Source organism: Rhagoletis pomonella, unplaced genomic scaffold (genome assembly GCF_013731165.1).
Source record: "Rhagoletis pomonella isolate Grant_MI unplaced genomic scaffold, Rhpom_1.0 Rhpom_scaffold_00004, whole genome shotgun sequence".
In the NCBI taxonomy this organism is placed as follows: Eukaryota; Metazoa; Arthropoda; class Insecta; order Diptera; family Tephritidae; genus Rhagoletis; species Rhagoletis pomonella.
The window spans coordinates 34,826,330-34,841,433 of record NW_023458558.1 but is presented as its reverse complement, the minus strand read 5'-3'; the positions used below and the strand labels follow the sequence as shown (position 1 = coordinate 34,841,433).

General features: G+C 39.2%; 2 protein-coding genes across 2 annotated transcripts; one reads left to right on the top strand and one right to left on the bottom strand.

Moving 5' to 3' along the window:
* Window positions 1-1,053: 1,053 nt before the first annotated feature.
* LOC118738207 (lysosome membrane protein 2) lies at window positions 1,054-6,666 on the top strand. The gene is made up of 8 exons (XM_036469130.1): window positions 1,054-1,162; window positions 2,507-2,598; window positions 2,747-3,256; window positions 3,355-3,524; window positions 3,598-3,884; window positions 3,945-4,063; window positions 6,124-6,249; window positions 6,316-6,666. The coding sequence occupies exons 1-8, from the start codon at window positions 1,054-1,056 to the stop codon at window positions 6,664-6,666; spliced, it is 1,764 nt and encodes a 587-aa protein (XP_036325023.1).
* A 226-nt stretch (window positions 6,667-6,892) lies between these two features.
* On the bottom strand, window positions 6,893-13,502 carry LOC118738463 (plasma kallikrein). The gene is made up of 5 exons (XM_036469401.1): window positions 13,403-13,502; window positions 8,193-8,457; window positions 7,407-8,111; window positions 7,259-7,346; window positions 6,893-7,198 (listed from the first exon to the last, which is right to left on the bottom strand). The coding sequence occupies exons 1-5, from the start codon at window positions 13,500-13,502 to the stop codon at window positions 7,031-7,033; spliced, it is 1,326 nt and encodes a 441-aa protein (XP_036325294.1). The 3' UTR covers window positions 6,893-7,030.
* Between the last annotated feature and the right edge of the window lie 1,602 nt (window positions 13,503-15,104).

Sequence of the window (15,104 nt, the reverse complement as noted above, 5' to 3'; positions counted from 1 at the left end):
AACAGACAGACAGACGGACAGACGGACAGACGGACAGACGGACATGGATAAATCAACTCAGCTCGACGTTCTGATCAAATAAGTATACATTTTAATGGGTCTATCTCTTTTTGTTCTGGTACTTACAAACATCGGACCAAAGTTATAATACCATTTCATGCTCATGAAAGGTATAAAAAACACCATTTTTGGAGGTATTTTCAAATCGGTCTAGCTCGCATAAATCTTAATATTTTTCCGAAATATTTTGGTGGACGTCTTAAAATATAATAAATTTTGTAGTCCCGGCAGAAAAACCGCAACTTTTTTTTTTGGTGATGCAGTCTAATGTACATATGTATACATAATTTAAATACTTACTTATGTATGTACATATACATGTATATACATTGCTTCGTAGGCAGATACATAAGTAAATTAAGTGCGGGTACAATAATAATCGCTCGGTTCAATGCTCTAACTTTCCAGCTACAAACGCCACCGTTGCGAATTACACTATTGTTGCGTTAATTGTTGTTGCAATCTGATTTATTTGCATTTTGCTATTATTGACTATGTTTGATTGTGTCGAATGTGTTGTTTTTGCAGTTGTTTATTTTCATTCTGTGTTTTTTCATAGTTTCTTTGACACCAATGGCAGCTATGTTTTAGTTTTTGGTTATTTGATTAATTTGCTAATTAACTATTTCATTTACTCAGCAAAATTTTGTTTTGAATCTTAAATGAAGGCATAAAAGTTTTATTGGTTTAATACCGGTTTTTATTAGGTAGTGATTTTCATTGTCATTGTCATGGAACAAGTGTCACAATTAGCTTAAAGTTCACAGGCGATGCTGTCAAATACATACTTACCTAATTAATCAAAATTTGAGCAACTAGTAACTGGGACTTTTATTACATTAACGTCTAACTTTTTCTTTGAGCGCATTGGGGAATGGCATGTACTAAATTTAATGTAATTCATTCTGTGATCAAATGTATCTTTCATTCGAAATCTTCCTTTAATTTCCGGCTCCGGCTTTGTACTGAAACAAGAGACGTACCGATTGGGCTATGCTTAGAGGTTACCTACTATCGGAGTCTTTGCCCAAGGACGCTTCCCTCGAGTTACTGTTACCACCTAGCGAAGCGGAGCCTCTAATTGCCAACCTCGCTTCTCTCGGTGAGTTAAGCTCATCAGAGAAAATAGAGGAAGTCGTAGATTGCCTTACTTACGTCTGTAATACGGCCTTCTCTGCTTCCTGCCCAACTGTAATTCCCAGAGGAATGAGCAAGCCAAAGAAATCGCCCCTCTAAGGAAGAAAAGCAGGAAACTCTTCAATGCGGCAAAGTGGAATGGTTCTTGGTCTGCTTACAAATGGGCCCTGAAGAAATTTAAGAATGCCACCAGGAAAGCCCAAATGTACTTCTGAAAGGATTATTGCGATAGCATAGTGGAACAGTCGGAGGGTAAAAGTGCTTGCTAAATATCGGACGAACTCAATGTTGTATATTCAGCAGCCAAATGGCGAGTGGAAGTCATCCCAAACGGAAATGCTGTGAGGTTCTAATGAGTGCTCACTTGTCAGGGTGTACTGAGGAGCCCAGCATATGCGAATTTCATTGACGTAAAAGGGGTAGAGTGGGCCATAAGCTCCTTGCAGCCCTATAAATCTCCTGGAATGGACCGTATTTTCGCTGCCCAATTTCAATAAGCACCCGATATTTCATTCCTCAATCTATAAGACTTGTCTTAGATTTATATTCATACCCAAGGGGTCTGGGGAGATTGGTGAAAATTATGTTCATTCCCAAAGACGGAAGACTATCCCACGTAAAGCCAATCATCTTTCGACCGATAAGGTTCTCGAAAGACTGCTTGTCTTAAATATCCGACAGGAAATTGATAAAAATAAACTATCTAGCTGTCCGAATGCCGACAGGATAGGTAGGTCTTGTAGATACAGCTTTGTATAGTAATGCTTGCACCATTGAAGAGGCACTAGCGTTTAAGGAATTTGCATTAGGCGTCTTCCCTAATATCGAGATGCCTTCAAAAATGTTCTCCCAGAACACGCCCTAACACATCCTGTGTGTAGGAAGCTAAACCCATTAAATTGTGTTACCGGTTTACATACCGATCACACAGCAGTGAAGAACACTTAGATTGGTGTTATATAAGGTATATCATCCGTACCTCCGATTGTTTAAATATGATTTTTTATATATGTAACTCCTCTATCTATCTATGTTTGCTGTGAATATATAAATTTTTGCAAATGCAGTAATCTGTTAAAGTACAATTTTCACTTGTTTTTATTGCATCACTCCATTTTGCATATTCCGAAGATTTATGAATTGCCACCATAGTATTTCAAGCTGCTCACTGTTGTTTATACATATGTACATGCAAATGCATGTAGGACTTATTTATTTACTATGCGAATTTTTACTTTTAAGCTATAATTAAGTAAAGCAAATTGATATTAATTTTTGCATTTTCACCCTTTCCTCTGCCATTTTTCAGGGATACTCAAATTATCCAGCATTGGCATTGCGCTAATAAGTTTGGCTGCGCTGATGATTGCGATCGATCCACTACAGATACTAATCGATAATGTAAGTGTACAATGCAGGCGTAACTATTAAGTATCACTGTAATTACAAGTGATCTTGAATTGAGTTACCAAGCATCATCAACTTAGTTTTATCTTGCTGCATTACCAGGCAATGACATTTTTCGAATTTGTTTAACTTATTTTTTCAGCAATTGACCCTGAAGACTGGCACGCTACTGTATAATTTGTGGCTAAAGCCACCACTCGAAGTATTCATCAGTGTGTATATGTTCAATGTCACCAACGTAGAAGCCTTTATGAGCGGACACGATACCAAGTTGAAGGTGGTCGAGGCGGGTCCATATGTGTATCAAGAGATGTTGGAGAACCAAAATGTATTGTTTAATGACAACAACACAGTGACGTTTACGCCAGTGCGTTCTGTGCGATTTATACGCGAACGTTCTATTGGCGATCCGCTGGTCGATAAAATTGTGGCGCCGAATATACCATTCATGGGTATATTATCGGCGGCAGCTGGTTACTCGTTTTTCGCTAGCATGGCTGTGAGTGCGTTGACGAAGAAGTTCAATTCGAAACCAATGTTGGAGTTAACAGTGCATGATTATCTGTGGGGCTATGAGGATCCGTTGGTGCAATTAGCATCAAAGGTGGTGCCGAGCGTTATACATTTTCAGCGCTTTGGTTTAATGGAGAGGGTTAGTAGAGAATTAAATAAACTAATGTACAAAATAGACATGGAAATTTAACATTAATGACTTACGTTTTTTTTTTGTATACCTTTAAATGCTTTCAGATGTTCGATGAGGGCCATAATGTGGTTACTATGAAACTGCCCGATAAGATGAAACAAACAGCAACAGCGAGTGATGAGGATGCAGTCCAAGAAACAGATCGTGACTTTTCCATCGATAACTGGAATGGCAAGACGGGTTTCAAAAATTGGGACTACCATGCGGATCGAAAGTAGGTTATACTCGCCTGCAACTTTAAAAGTTAGCTTATAACATCAATATTGTTTTTTCTCTGTTCTTTGCAGCAAGAGCAATACACCTTGCAATACACTACGCGGCACATACGACGGTACTCTCTTTCCGCGCAACATTCACAAAGGCGAAACATTTCGAGTGTACCGGAAAGCCTTCTGTCGCAGTTTGCCCATTCAATACTCGCATCCTGAGACTGTTAATGGATTCAAAGGTTACAAATTTAAGCTGAAGGAAAATGCATTCGATAGTGATCTGGATGATGCAGAGACTTCATGCTATTGCAAGAGTAAACATTGTTTGAAAAAGGGGCTGGGTAATATTACGCCTTGCTACTACAGTAAGTGAAATAGTTATACGGCTAATGAACTGCCACCAACTAGCCCATATTTTATTTTAGACATACCTATGGCGGTTTCTTTTCCACATTTTTTCAACGGTGACCCCAGTCTGCTAGAAAATATCGAAGGATTGAACCCTGATAAGGATAGACATGGCACAGATATCATTATACAACCAGTAAGTATAACATATATTTACTAAGGAACGGTTTCACTGTTCCATCCATGGGAGCCGCGCCTAGGTATATTTTCGGAGTAACACAACCATGTCGTTAAGGAGCTCGTACCTTCTCTTCTTTATTATACAACCGTCTCTTCCTTATTAGACAACGTTCACGTTTCTGCGCTATTTTAAATTGTTAGCATGATATTAGAATTAAATAGCATCAAAGCGGGGCTCTACTTTCCTAACACCTTTTGGGCATAAATGGTAAGTGTTGGCAAGAGTTATTCTTCGCTTGATCTCTAGGCTACCAATACTATATCATAAAGAAATGGCCAAGAGTAACGTGTATCTCAATACGGGAAGGTTTCGGTGCTTCGCTTCAAAACATCAGATTGGGGAAGTTGCATAACATTGAGCCGGCTTTTCTGAAATCTCGATTGGTTCCGAGTAGTTCGGCACTCTGCGGAGTTCTTAAACGTAGGCACGGCATCACAGCGGACATTTGCCTTTATATATTAAATGCGGTTTTAAGTTTAACAAAAATGTAGTATGAGTCAACGTTTTTGTCGAGGGTATTTTTCAGGATTTGACTCTCTGCGAAAATATGGTCAATGCTGAATTTGGCTGGTCGGAAGTCGAACTGATAGGATCCCTCAACTCGGTTTAAGTAGGGCTTCATGTTTTTCAATCTTCATTCATGTGAATCTTTTTTTCTTTCGCTGAGTCGTGATCGGTACCTCCTTTCCTGCAACGGGGGAAAATGTAATTGCACCACTTATTAATATCTAAGTGATGAGGAATGGGCGGTTGGCAAAGTTCTCGACTCTACGTTGCGATTACAGCTTTTAATACCATCGGTATGCTGTCTGAAACTGTCCCCGTACAAAATTATCTGTGCCCATGGCAATGTCCCGAGCATTTTTAAATCGGAGGCCTCCGCAATCAATCTGTGTGTAGGGACTAACTGAAGTAAAAACTAACCGCCACTGTGGCTGAGTAGTTGGAGGTGCGTACTACCACTTCGAAGGACCTGGATTTGATCTCTGGTCCGAGCAACACCTAAATTAGAAAACGATTTTTCTGACAGCGTTCACCTCTCGGAAGGTGATGGAAAATCTCCAAGTGTATTTCTGCCGTGAAAAAAGTCATAAAATCCATTTGCCTTTCGAAGATGGCATTAAACTGACTCCCAACAAAATCAAGGCGCACACCACAAATTGGAGGAGAAGCTTTCCCAAACACTTAGCGAAAGTGTAAGCGCCAAAATATTATTACGTAATGAGAGAATACTAATTCTCAGCCAGTCAGGCGGCACTCGAGGCACTCCTCTACTTTGAGGTCAAATCTTCCCTAGTCTTTCATTGCATTGAGCTCAACATAGTCCCGAACCATACCTTTCAGTAGGTCCCGATAAGGGAGGAGCTCAGAAAATAGACAATAAGAATCAGAGAACAGAATTGGCGAAATACCATTGGAGATAACCTGCCGAAAGAGAAACTGGGGATTGTGGCGGGAAACTACGGATTTTGAAGAGATCTACGAAGATTCGGAATTCAAATTACCACTCTCGCTTTTGCGTCTCAGCAAAGAAAACCACCTGCTTCTTGAGTGTAAGAGAGAATAAACACAAACACTAGCGTGGGCGGTAATCCGCTGTTTTATAATTTTTTTTTAGAGCATAATGAACCATATTTTTGCTATTACCAATCAAAATTATAAGAAAGCGGATTTCTGGACCACGCTAACACACACCCCATACCCCGAAACTTTTTTCCAGACTTTCTGGGGATTGTAGGGCTGAACGAAGTGGTGTGAGGAGAGCACAATAGATCTTATAGTCACTGTAAACACCTATTCTTAATGGATGTCTACTGTTAGTCTATACAGAGATGCAATTTTTACACAACATATATAGCAGAACAGGTGGTGTTCATTTCTGCAAAATTTTGTTATTTTTTGATTATGACTCTCTTGCAGAGAATGAGCGTTATGTAGACCTGACTATTATTGTATTTCAGTTGAAATTTTCCTAAAATATAAACTATGCTAATTTCTCCCATTGTCAATTCCAGCAACTTGGCATCCCGATGAGAGTACGTTCACGCTTTCAAATAAATTTACTAATGGGCGATGTCAAGCACAGCCGAGATGTATCGCAATTTAAAAATATGGCTTTACCTATATTTTGGATCGAAATGGTGAGTCTAACTTAGCACCCACAAAATACAGCCTTTTTTTTACTCAAACTTCAAAATCGTTGACAGGCCGTTGAGGACCTCACACCAGGCGTCAAAATGCTGCTTACGCTACTCTTCCGCGTCTGTCCATGCCTGCAGCTTGGGCTGGTGATCACACTGCTGGCGATCGGTGTATATTTGATCAGCAGCGCATTGTTATACTGCTTTTGGGTGCCTGCATCATGGAATACACTCAATGCCACCATGGAACAAGCAAAGAGCGCAGAGGCTGGCCTCAAAGCGAATATTGCATTTTTGCCATTGCTTAAACAGCCAACGATAGTTGAGAGGAAAATGCTACCGAAACAGTCAATAACGGCAATACAAATGAAACGTAGTTACGATACGACATTGCTACCGCTGCAGCGCAGCGTTTAGGCGTAGTGTAAAGTCGAATAACTAAAAACAAACTGTGATATTACGAATTAAGTATAACATTTATGCTTTGTAAATAAATTTCTTAAGGATAGTAGATAGCGAGGAACAACTAATGAAATTTTTAGGTTTTGTATTTATGTACATACATACAATTTTTAATTACACTATATTTTGTTATTAAGTAAGCTTTTTTTATATAACTTATTACAAATTAATTTAGGTCTAATAGTGGTTTACTAAGCTTACGAATAAATTTAATATCAGTAAGATTATTTTACTTATCACTGTTTTACTTCGCTATATACAAGTTGTACTTAAATATTTTTTATATTCATTAGATTAAAATGTATTTACAAGCTGCTGATTATTCGTTTGCTATTGTATCCTGAATCCATTTCATATAGTACGAAATACGCACATAGACATCGGGGAAGCCTTCCATGGCGCAACCTGAGCCAAACGAAGTAATTCCGGCCAATAGCCATGGACCATTTTTGCTAAGCTTACACTGTAGCGGTCCGCCTGAGTCGCCCTATGAAGTGGAGTACAAATGTTTTAAATGCTTTTAACTTGAATTTTCACTTCAACTTACCACGCAAGTACCACCCTTGCCATTTAGCTTGCCAGCGCATAAGTGACCGCGGTGGATTTTCACAAAACTGCCATAGGCCGCTCTGCATCTGAAATTTTGATATTCTTATTTTAGTTTTCTATAACACATTCAACATCAATTGCTCAACCTGTCACTGTTATGCAATGGCACTCGTGTCTTAAGCAGCACATTCGTCAAATCACTGCTCACGTTCGACTTGCCCCATCCCGTCGCTACACAATCACTGTAGGGCAAATCTTTGTAGTCTTCCAACTCTGCGCCATTCTTCCAATAGTGTTTGCGCGAGTCTAGAATACCTTCATATTCGCGATAATTTCCCTGTACTTTCATAAGTTTATCATTTCGCCGTCGCGTTGCACGTAACACGCGTCCTCGTCGCTGTAAATCTGTCTGCTTTAATCGACTCAGTATCTTCGTGTTCATCAATTCGCGCATGCTTGGTAGGGTTACATTTCGATTGCGCCGCACCTTTTGCACGCTCCGTAGGAAATTGTCACTTAAATCGGGCACGCCGGCGAGTCCTGGTTCCAAGGGGTCCTCTGATTCGCCCTCAGCTATGATCTCCTCATCACTGCCTGATAAATCGATGTCCGAAAGAGACTGCTCATTGTATGCAAAGGGCAGGCAAATGATGCGTATGTTGGAGTTTCTAGCCAAATTGGCTGGTGTGGAGAGTTTCATGAGTGCGAGGTCGTGACGAAAGTTGTGGTAGCGCTTGTGTAGAATAATCTTATCGACGGGAACACGTTGTTCATAACCAGATTCTTCGAGCCGGTTGTGATCACCTAGCACGACCGTCCATAGCAGTGGTATGGGTAGGTTGAAGAGATCACTGCAAAGGGAATGCAAAAAGAAGTTAAAAGATCCAAATATACTAAAATCTATTACCAACTATGTTGCGCTGCCTACTCACTTGTGTACGCAATGCGCTGCGGAAAGTATCCAATTTTGATGAATAAGGACACCGCCACACCAGTGGCCTAAAAACCCCATAGACGGATGTAGCAGCTCAAGCGATGCTTGCCACGGATACTGGCCGTCCTTTGTAGGTGATCCTGATATTATGCGAGGTGTACGCTCAAGTTGTCGTGGTTGTTGGGCTTTCATTTCCACAGATTCCGTAGCTGATGGGGCTGTTGTTGCGCGTGGTTCTCGCCGACCGGAGCGCGAGCCACAACCTAAATATGAAATGTAGGTGTTTGTGAAGTGATGTGCATTAAAACTTGTTATATTTTGTTGTCTTTATTAAGTTGGGAATGAGTATAACTATACCTCCAAGCACACTTGGTCACAACTTGTGCACAAGGGTTTATTAAAATTTGCTGCCGAAACGGCCATTTGTAACAGCTAAACTCTATATTTCTTTCCATCTCTCTAGGCAAGGTACTGAAATTTTTGAAATTGAGCATGAAACGCGCCTACTTCTTATGTAACTGCGATATTTAAGTGCTTAAAATTTTTGAAACTGGGCCGCCAGCCAACTTGCTATAAGAAGCAATTTTTAGAAGTGCACTATAAGCACTATAAGATAACCGTATCGTAAGTGTCGTATTGTTGTATGTCGTAAACTTTAAACACCAAAATAAATGTTAAGAATACTTGAAACCACAATCAACTATTTTTGAATACTGTGAATATTCATAATATGACTTTTATAGTACATCGCGAGCACTCTTAATACATACGTATGTACTAGAGAACCCGCATAACGTTCAAACGCCCAAAATTTAATTTCAAAAAGAGGAGATAGATTTCAGGGCCCCCCGGTCCGCGGTATAATTCTGAACAACGTCGGGATGAGCGGGTTCGGAAGTTAAAAATTGAATTTGGGGATGGGCGGGATCGGGACTTTATATTTAGTCCCATGCCTATCTCTACTCTCTATCCCTGCGTCACCTAACGAAAGACAAACACACTGATCCTTTCAAAAATCATTTCACAAAATAAAAATCATTCAATGGGATTTAGAAATCTGGTAGAAAATGGTTCCAATTGAACTATTCTTTCAATTTTTTGTGTATATACATGTAGATGTATTAAATTCCATTACCTTATCATAAGTGGTTTCAGATATAAGCGATATGGAAATTGTATTTTGTATGCGAGGTGCCTCATCCCCCTTTCGAATAAGTCCGGTAATGATAACGCATGCAGCTGTGTAAAATTTCAGAACGTTAGCATAAGCGGTTACACAGTTGAGCGTTATAAGATTTCAGTTTGTATGGGAGGTGCCACGCCCCCTTTTCCAAAATTTACTAATTTTCGCCGTAAGTGTGGTATTGATACATCGGCGTAGCCAGAATGAAATTTAGGGGGGGGGGGAGCTCGACCCTATTAAGCTGGCATTTCAGGGTACTAGTTTATATATATATATATATAAAACTTGAAAGTTAGGGGGGGGCTCGAGCATCCCCCTGCCCCTACCTGGCTACGCCCATGTATTGATAGCATATGTGGCTATGTCAAAAATGTAAGGACGTTAGCATAAGCGGTTCCAGAGATAAACGATATGAGAATTTCAGAGTGTGTCACGGCCCATTTTCCATTCCTAGACATTCTGCATGATTATAAACTAAATTTAGTATTACATTTTGATTGAATTTTTTTCGTTACTTTCTTGTTAAAATACATGTGTTATTTATTTTTGTACCGGCAACAAAATAATTAGGAAATATTTTTGATTGCATATTTTACTCGTTTATAGCGCTTCACGTAAACGCTTATTGCACGAGAACTCATGAAGCGATTTCAAAGAAAAGTGTGCCGTTTCAAAAATTCACAAAATTCCAAACAGATACATTTATGTATGTAAGTAACTGAATCAGTGTCTGTCGAAGAAACAACGGTAAATATTGGATAATTTTCAATATCAAATTGCTCGAAAACCGCTCGAATGATTTTGTTTTTGTTTTGAATAAATTTTACAGGAGGTGGGTCTATAAAAGCAAGAATAGAAGCTGAACTATTTGAGATATGACACGCGCAGGTTTAATGTTTACTTGTCCTAAGTATAATTTAGCTCGCTTCCCAGGTCCCTTTTAAATATCCCTTCGTAAAGTAAGCACTCGAAAAATTTTACATTCACAAAATTACGTAGAATTTCATTGTAAACTGTTTAATACATTCCAAAAGATTTATACAAATTTAATGCAATGTTTGATCACAGATATATTCAAAAACTGCTCATAAATCAGATTGGCTATTTATATATCCGCACAAGCGGAAAAATTAATTCAAATTACTTGCGACAAAATCAAAATTTTTTCTTACAAATTTATTTTTTCGCATTGCTCCTACTTTAAAAATTCTTTTTGGTTTGAGTTAGCTGGATATTTTACAATGCATCTGTGTAATCCTTTTTCAGAATTCGCTAATCCGTTTTTACTACCTTTAGCCGCTGTAGTCCCATAGTGCGCTGGATGTGAGAGAAGGAGACAAAAAGCATGAGTGTGTAGGTATTTCGGCTTTTGAGTAGCAGATGGCGCAATATTTATAAACTAATCGCAGCATATGTATGTAAATACATACATATGTACATATGTGACCTGGTCTACGAAAAGGGAGCTTACGTGCGAAAACTAGTTTTCTGTGAAAAAGCTGTTAAAAGTAAGCAACTCGTTTCGTCAGTTTCTCATTATCTCGTTAATTGTTCTCCGCGTCGGACGTCCAGTAAGTGTTGTTGTTGGTCCAGTAAGTGTTGTTGTTGGTCCAGTAAGTGTTGTTGTTGGTCGGAATATTATTATAGTTCATCGTGTAAGTTGCTAGTGTGGAACATTTAAAAAAGTAACACTGAAGAAGTGACGTTTTTGTACTTCTAAGCAAGTTAGGATTTTCTGCTTTTCACCACGTGAAAAAGCATCTCATCTTCCATCCGAATCAACCAAAAAGTGAAAATTGATTTTTTGACACCTAAGCCCCCTTTCCGTAGACCAGGTCACATATGTTGATTGCAGTTAATGTTGATCTGTTTTCTTTTAGTAATCTATGTATGTGTGTAGATATGAATGCATACCCTGTAGGGAAATCCCCAACTGGTGAACCAAATTTGTAGTTCCGTACTAGATCTTTATCGCCAAAAACGAACCAGTCCGATAGTAACTAGATCGCCACCAGTTCAAAGGCAGCGATATGTGGTACTTTTAAAAAACAATTTTAGAAATGGTTCAAACTGGTTCAAAACTATAGAAAAAGGGATACAGAACGAACTAGATCTCATCTGGCGAATTTTGAACTATTTCGAAACTATTGAAAAAGGGATGCAGCGGGGGGCTTGTTTACTTTAAATAGATTTTTGCTTGGCAGGTTTTTCGTTCAAATACGCTTTCAGTCTGCACGTCGCAGATGCTTTTTCATAGTTTGGCAATACAAAACTGATATTTGTGTTAGCATCTTAACATTTTGGGACCTTCTGGAACATAACCAATAACAGTCAGCAGTCTGCAAATTCAGCTACAGCCAAAGGTATGTAAACGTGTTTTCAAATATACAATTTAATTTACATTCATTCAAACAAATTTGATTTCAGATTGAAAATACATTTCTCTGCAAATAATTGAAATGTTCTACCATGGTAACCCAAAAAGAAAACATGTTGTTACTTTTTTCGTTTACAACTGGTTCGAAACTATAGAAAATGGGGTGCAAAGCGAACTAGATCCCATATGTCGAATTTAGGACTGGTTCTGAACTATTGAAAAGGTAATGCAGCGGGGGACAATTTCCAATTCCTATGACATCGCTGTATTAAATTCGCCAGTTGTTTGCATGCAAAAGAGATTTATCGCGAACTGGTAGTGGTTCCAAATGTACTAGAAGCGCAACAGTTCAAAACTAGAGATTTTCCCTACAGGGATAATATGCAAACACTTTTTCGTCACATCTGATCTGTACCGTTAAACCTTATCCAAAGAAAATACGACTTCAAGTCGTTTATATTGAAGTTTATGTCGCAATGAAATATATGAAAAACTGAATGAAAACAATAGAAAACAGTTAGGTAGCGGTAAACTAACTAAAAATTAAAACAGGCGAACTTTTTTCATTCATTTTCCTTTTTTTGCAGTTAAGTTCCGCATACACGACTAGACGTTTTTCGATCACGCGCAACAAAATCGAGGTTATATTCAAATGTCATCTAACCACAGGCAAACCCATTAAGTCCCTTTATGCCTAGTTTACTTCTCAATTTAATTAGTTGAATACGCTTTTATAACACTCGTTAGGTGGAATAAAAGTAGAGGGTTAAGGGAGAAGAAGAAGTAGAGGGTTAAGGGAGACTTTTTACTTTTTGGGAAGAACGGAGGGCATTTGGTGGCAAAGGACAGCTGTCCTCCAGAAAGGAAGACGCTCGGCAAGCCTAGATCCAGCTCCAAGAAGTCACGTAATTTCTGAATCATGTCCAACGCTTCTTTATCGGTATCCAATGTACCGCTCGGTTCATTTTCATAGCTAATTGTAGTCTGCTGTCGGATGACTGATCGACTGGGGTGCCGCCAGTCAACATATCAGAGAATAGTACTGACGTACAGATATAAAATGAAAATAAACCTATCAATGTGCGACTTACAATCCATTTTTATGCAAGGTAGTGCAAATGAAACGCGAAAAGTATATTCCTTTTCAATCCTGCATCTCTCTTCTAGTTCATAAATCGCTGAATTCGGGAACTCTGAAACTTTCGTATTTTCAAATCAGCCTATATTAAGGTTTTAACCAAAATTGTATGCTCTCTGTGCACAAGAGTGCTACACTTACTGCGCCGATTGAAGTGAAACGAATTACGACGCGTTTGCCATATTGATGTCAAGCGCATACAGGTCCTTCGTAACTTGGCACTTCATTGCGTTTACGGACACATTTTTGCGTTGGTCAGCACACCTTTTGTGAGCTCTGCTTCAATAAAAAAAAAAAATAAAGTAAATTCAGCTATGCTCTAATGAAATGCATTTATGGAAACTAAAATTCCTATCAGCTCGATAAGACGGTATTTAGTAGCCGATAAATGGTAATTAGTAACAGTACATATTTACGTGTCGGTCGACTTTCTTTTTACAGTTTGTCTTGCGATAAAAACTGAAAGTAATTTCACATTACATTTCTGCAAAAACTCTTACAATTGTTTACCTGCACTGAATTGTTGATACTTTAAATTTTGCGATGTCGCTGCAGCAATCGATGCGAAAATAATTAGGCATGGCAACAGTAAACGAGGCAGAAAACACATGTTTAATCACATTATTCACAGATTGTTGTATATGTACAGCTCAGTGCTTGCAATTGGATATGTAATATCTTCAATACGCACTGCATTTCCGCATCTAAACGCCCTTGACAAAGTGGTCGCGCAAACATTCGCACCTGCCGTTTACAAAGCCATTTACACTTCAACAGGTATCCAGCTGAACACGCTTAACACTCAATCGAAGAATTTTACGAGTATAACCGTCAAATGGTGATTTGGTGTCAAAACAGTCCTTATTTACACAATTCGTATGCTTTTTTATTACACTATACCTAGATGCGATTGTGCCACTGGTATTTGAGTTTGCCACCCGAGCTGGATGCGGATTTGTTAAGCGCGCGCGCACGGAATTTCCACTTTCACACTGCAAGCGAAACGTAATGGCAATGCGGCGGAGTTGAACGCGGCACTCAATACAGACCGGGTGGAAAATTGCGCGTGGCTAGCAAAAGTACTTTTCTTTTCGTTGTGTTTATTAGTGGTTTTCGACTTTGTATTAGTTTTATTTAAATGTGTTTTTCACTTCATTTTGACAATCTATGCACTGCTTGGCCTTTGCCATATGCCCATGCTTTCTGTGGTCGCCTTATTGTTTTTCTTTGCGCGAGATCGCCCCCTTTTTGCTGTTATTCTACACACTTAATTGCTGGTTTAGTGAACAATACCAATTTGCTGCTGTGTATCATTCACCTAAAAGTCCATTAATCACCTGCTGCAAAGCGTCAGTAGAGCAATTGAAGGTAGCGACTATTTATTGTGCAACTGAAAATTTTTTCGAGGAGGTTTCGAACGAGATGAGTGAGCAGCCCGATTTACATATACTTTTGTATGTTTGTTCATATGTATGTGTGTATGTATATATATGTATGCAAATAGATGCTAGCACATGTGAAAAATGGAATTATTTGACTTTTGCTTTCAGTGAGCGGCGCTTATATAACCCACTGTTTCTAACTACGATTGCTTTAAGCGAAAACTGAGAAAAAAATTGACCGATCAGAAATCACGTGAGCCAGATGCACAATGAAAACAATATTATTTAAATGTATATCTGTTCCCTTTTTGTTTTCCAATTCACACGCGTTTGAGGGTTAAGTTGCTATCGCAAAGCGTTTCGAAAGTTGCGACTCGCACCGACCACCGCTCAAATGCAACTGCACTAAGCTCCTGTCGCGCACGCGGCCTCGACTTTAGCCTCAACAACTGCCACCGTGCGATAGCAGCGGATGCTGCTGCTGACTGCCACCTATCACCTAACATTTTTCCCAACAATCATCTCCCACCTACCGCCTTCTTGTCCACTCACAAATGCGAGTGTAAATGATGTTTGAAATGAAAATTTTCATTGAAAATAAAAGTGATTCAAGAAAAAGGAAAAGGGGTATGGAGGCGGACAAATAACAACAAAGCAAAATTAAAACAAAACAATAACGCCAACAATGAGTCGTCGTTGTGCTAGTGTCTGACTAACGGCTAATGTTAGCGGTAGTCAAGCAGCCAGTCAGCTGCGCCTCCCTGCGCCTAGGCAGGCATTTCAGCAGCACGCGCTACACCGTTGAGCGCAGCTATGCGGCTATTCGATTA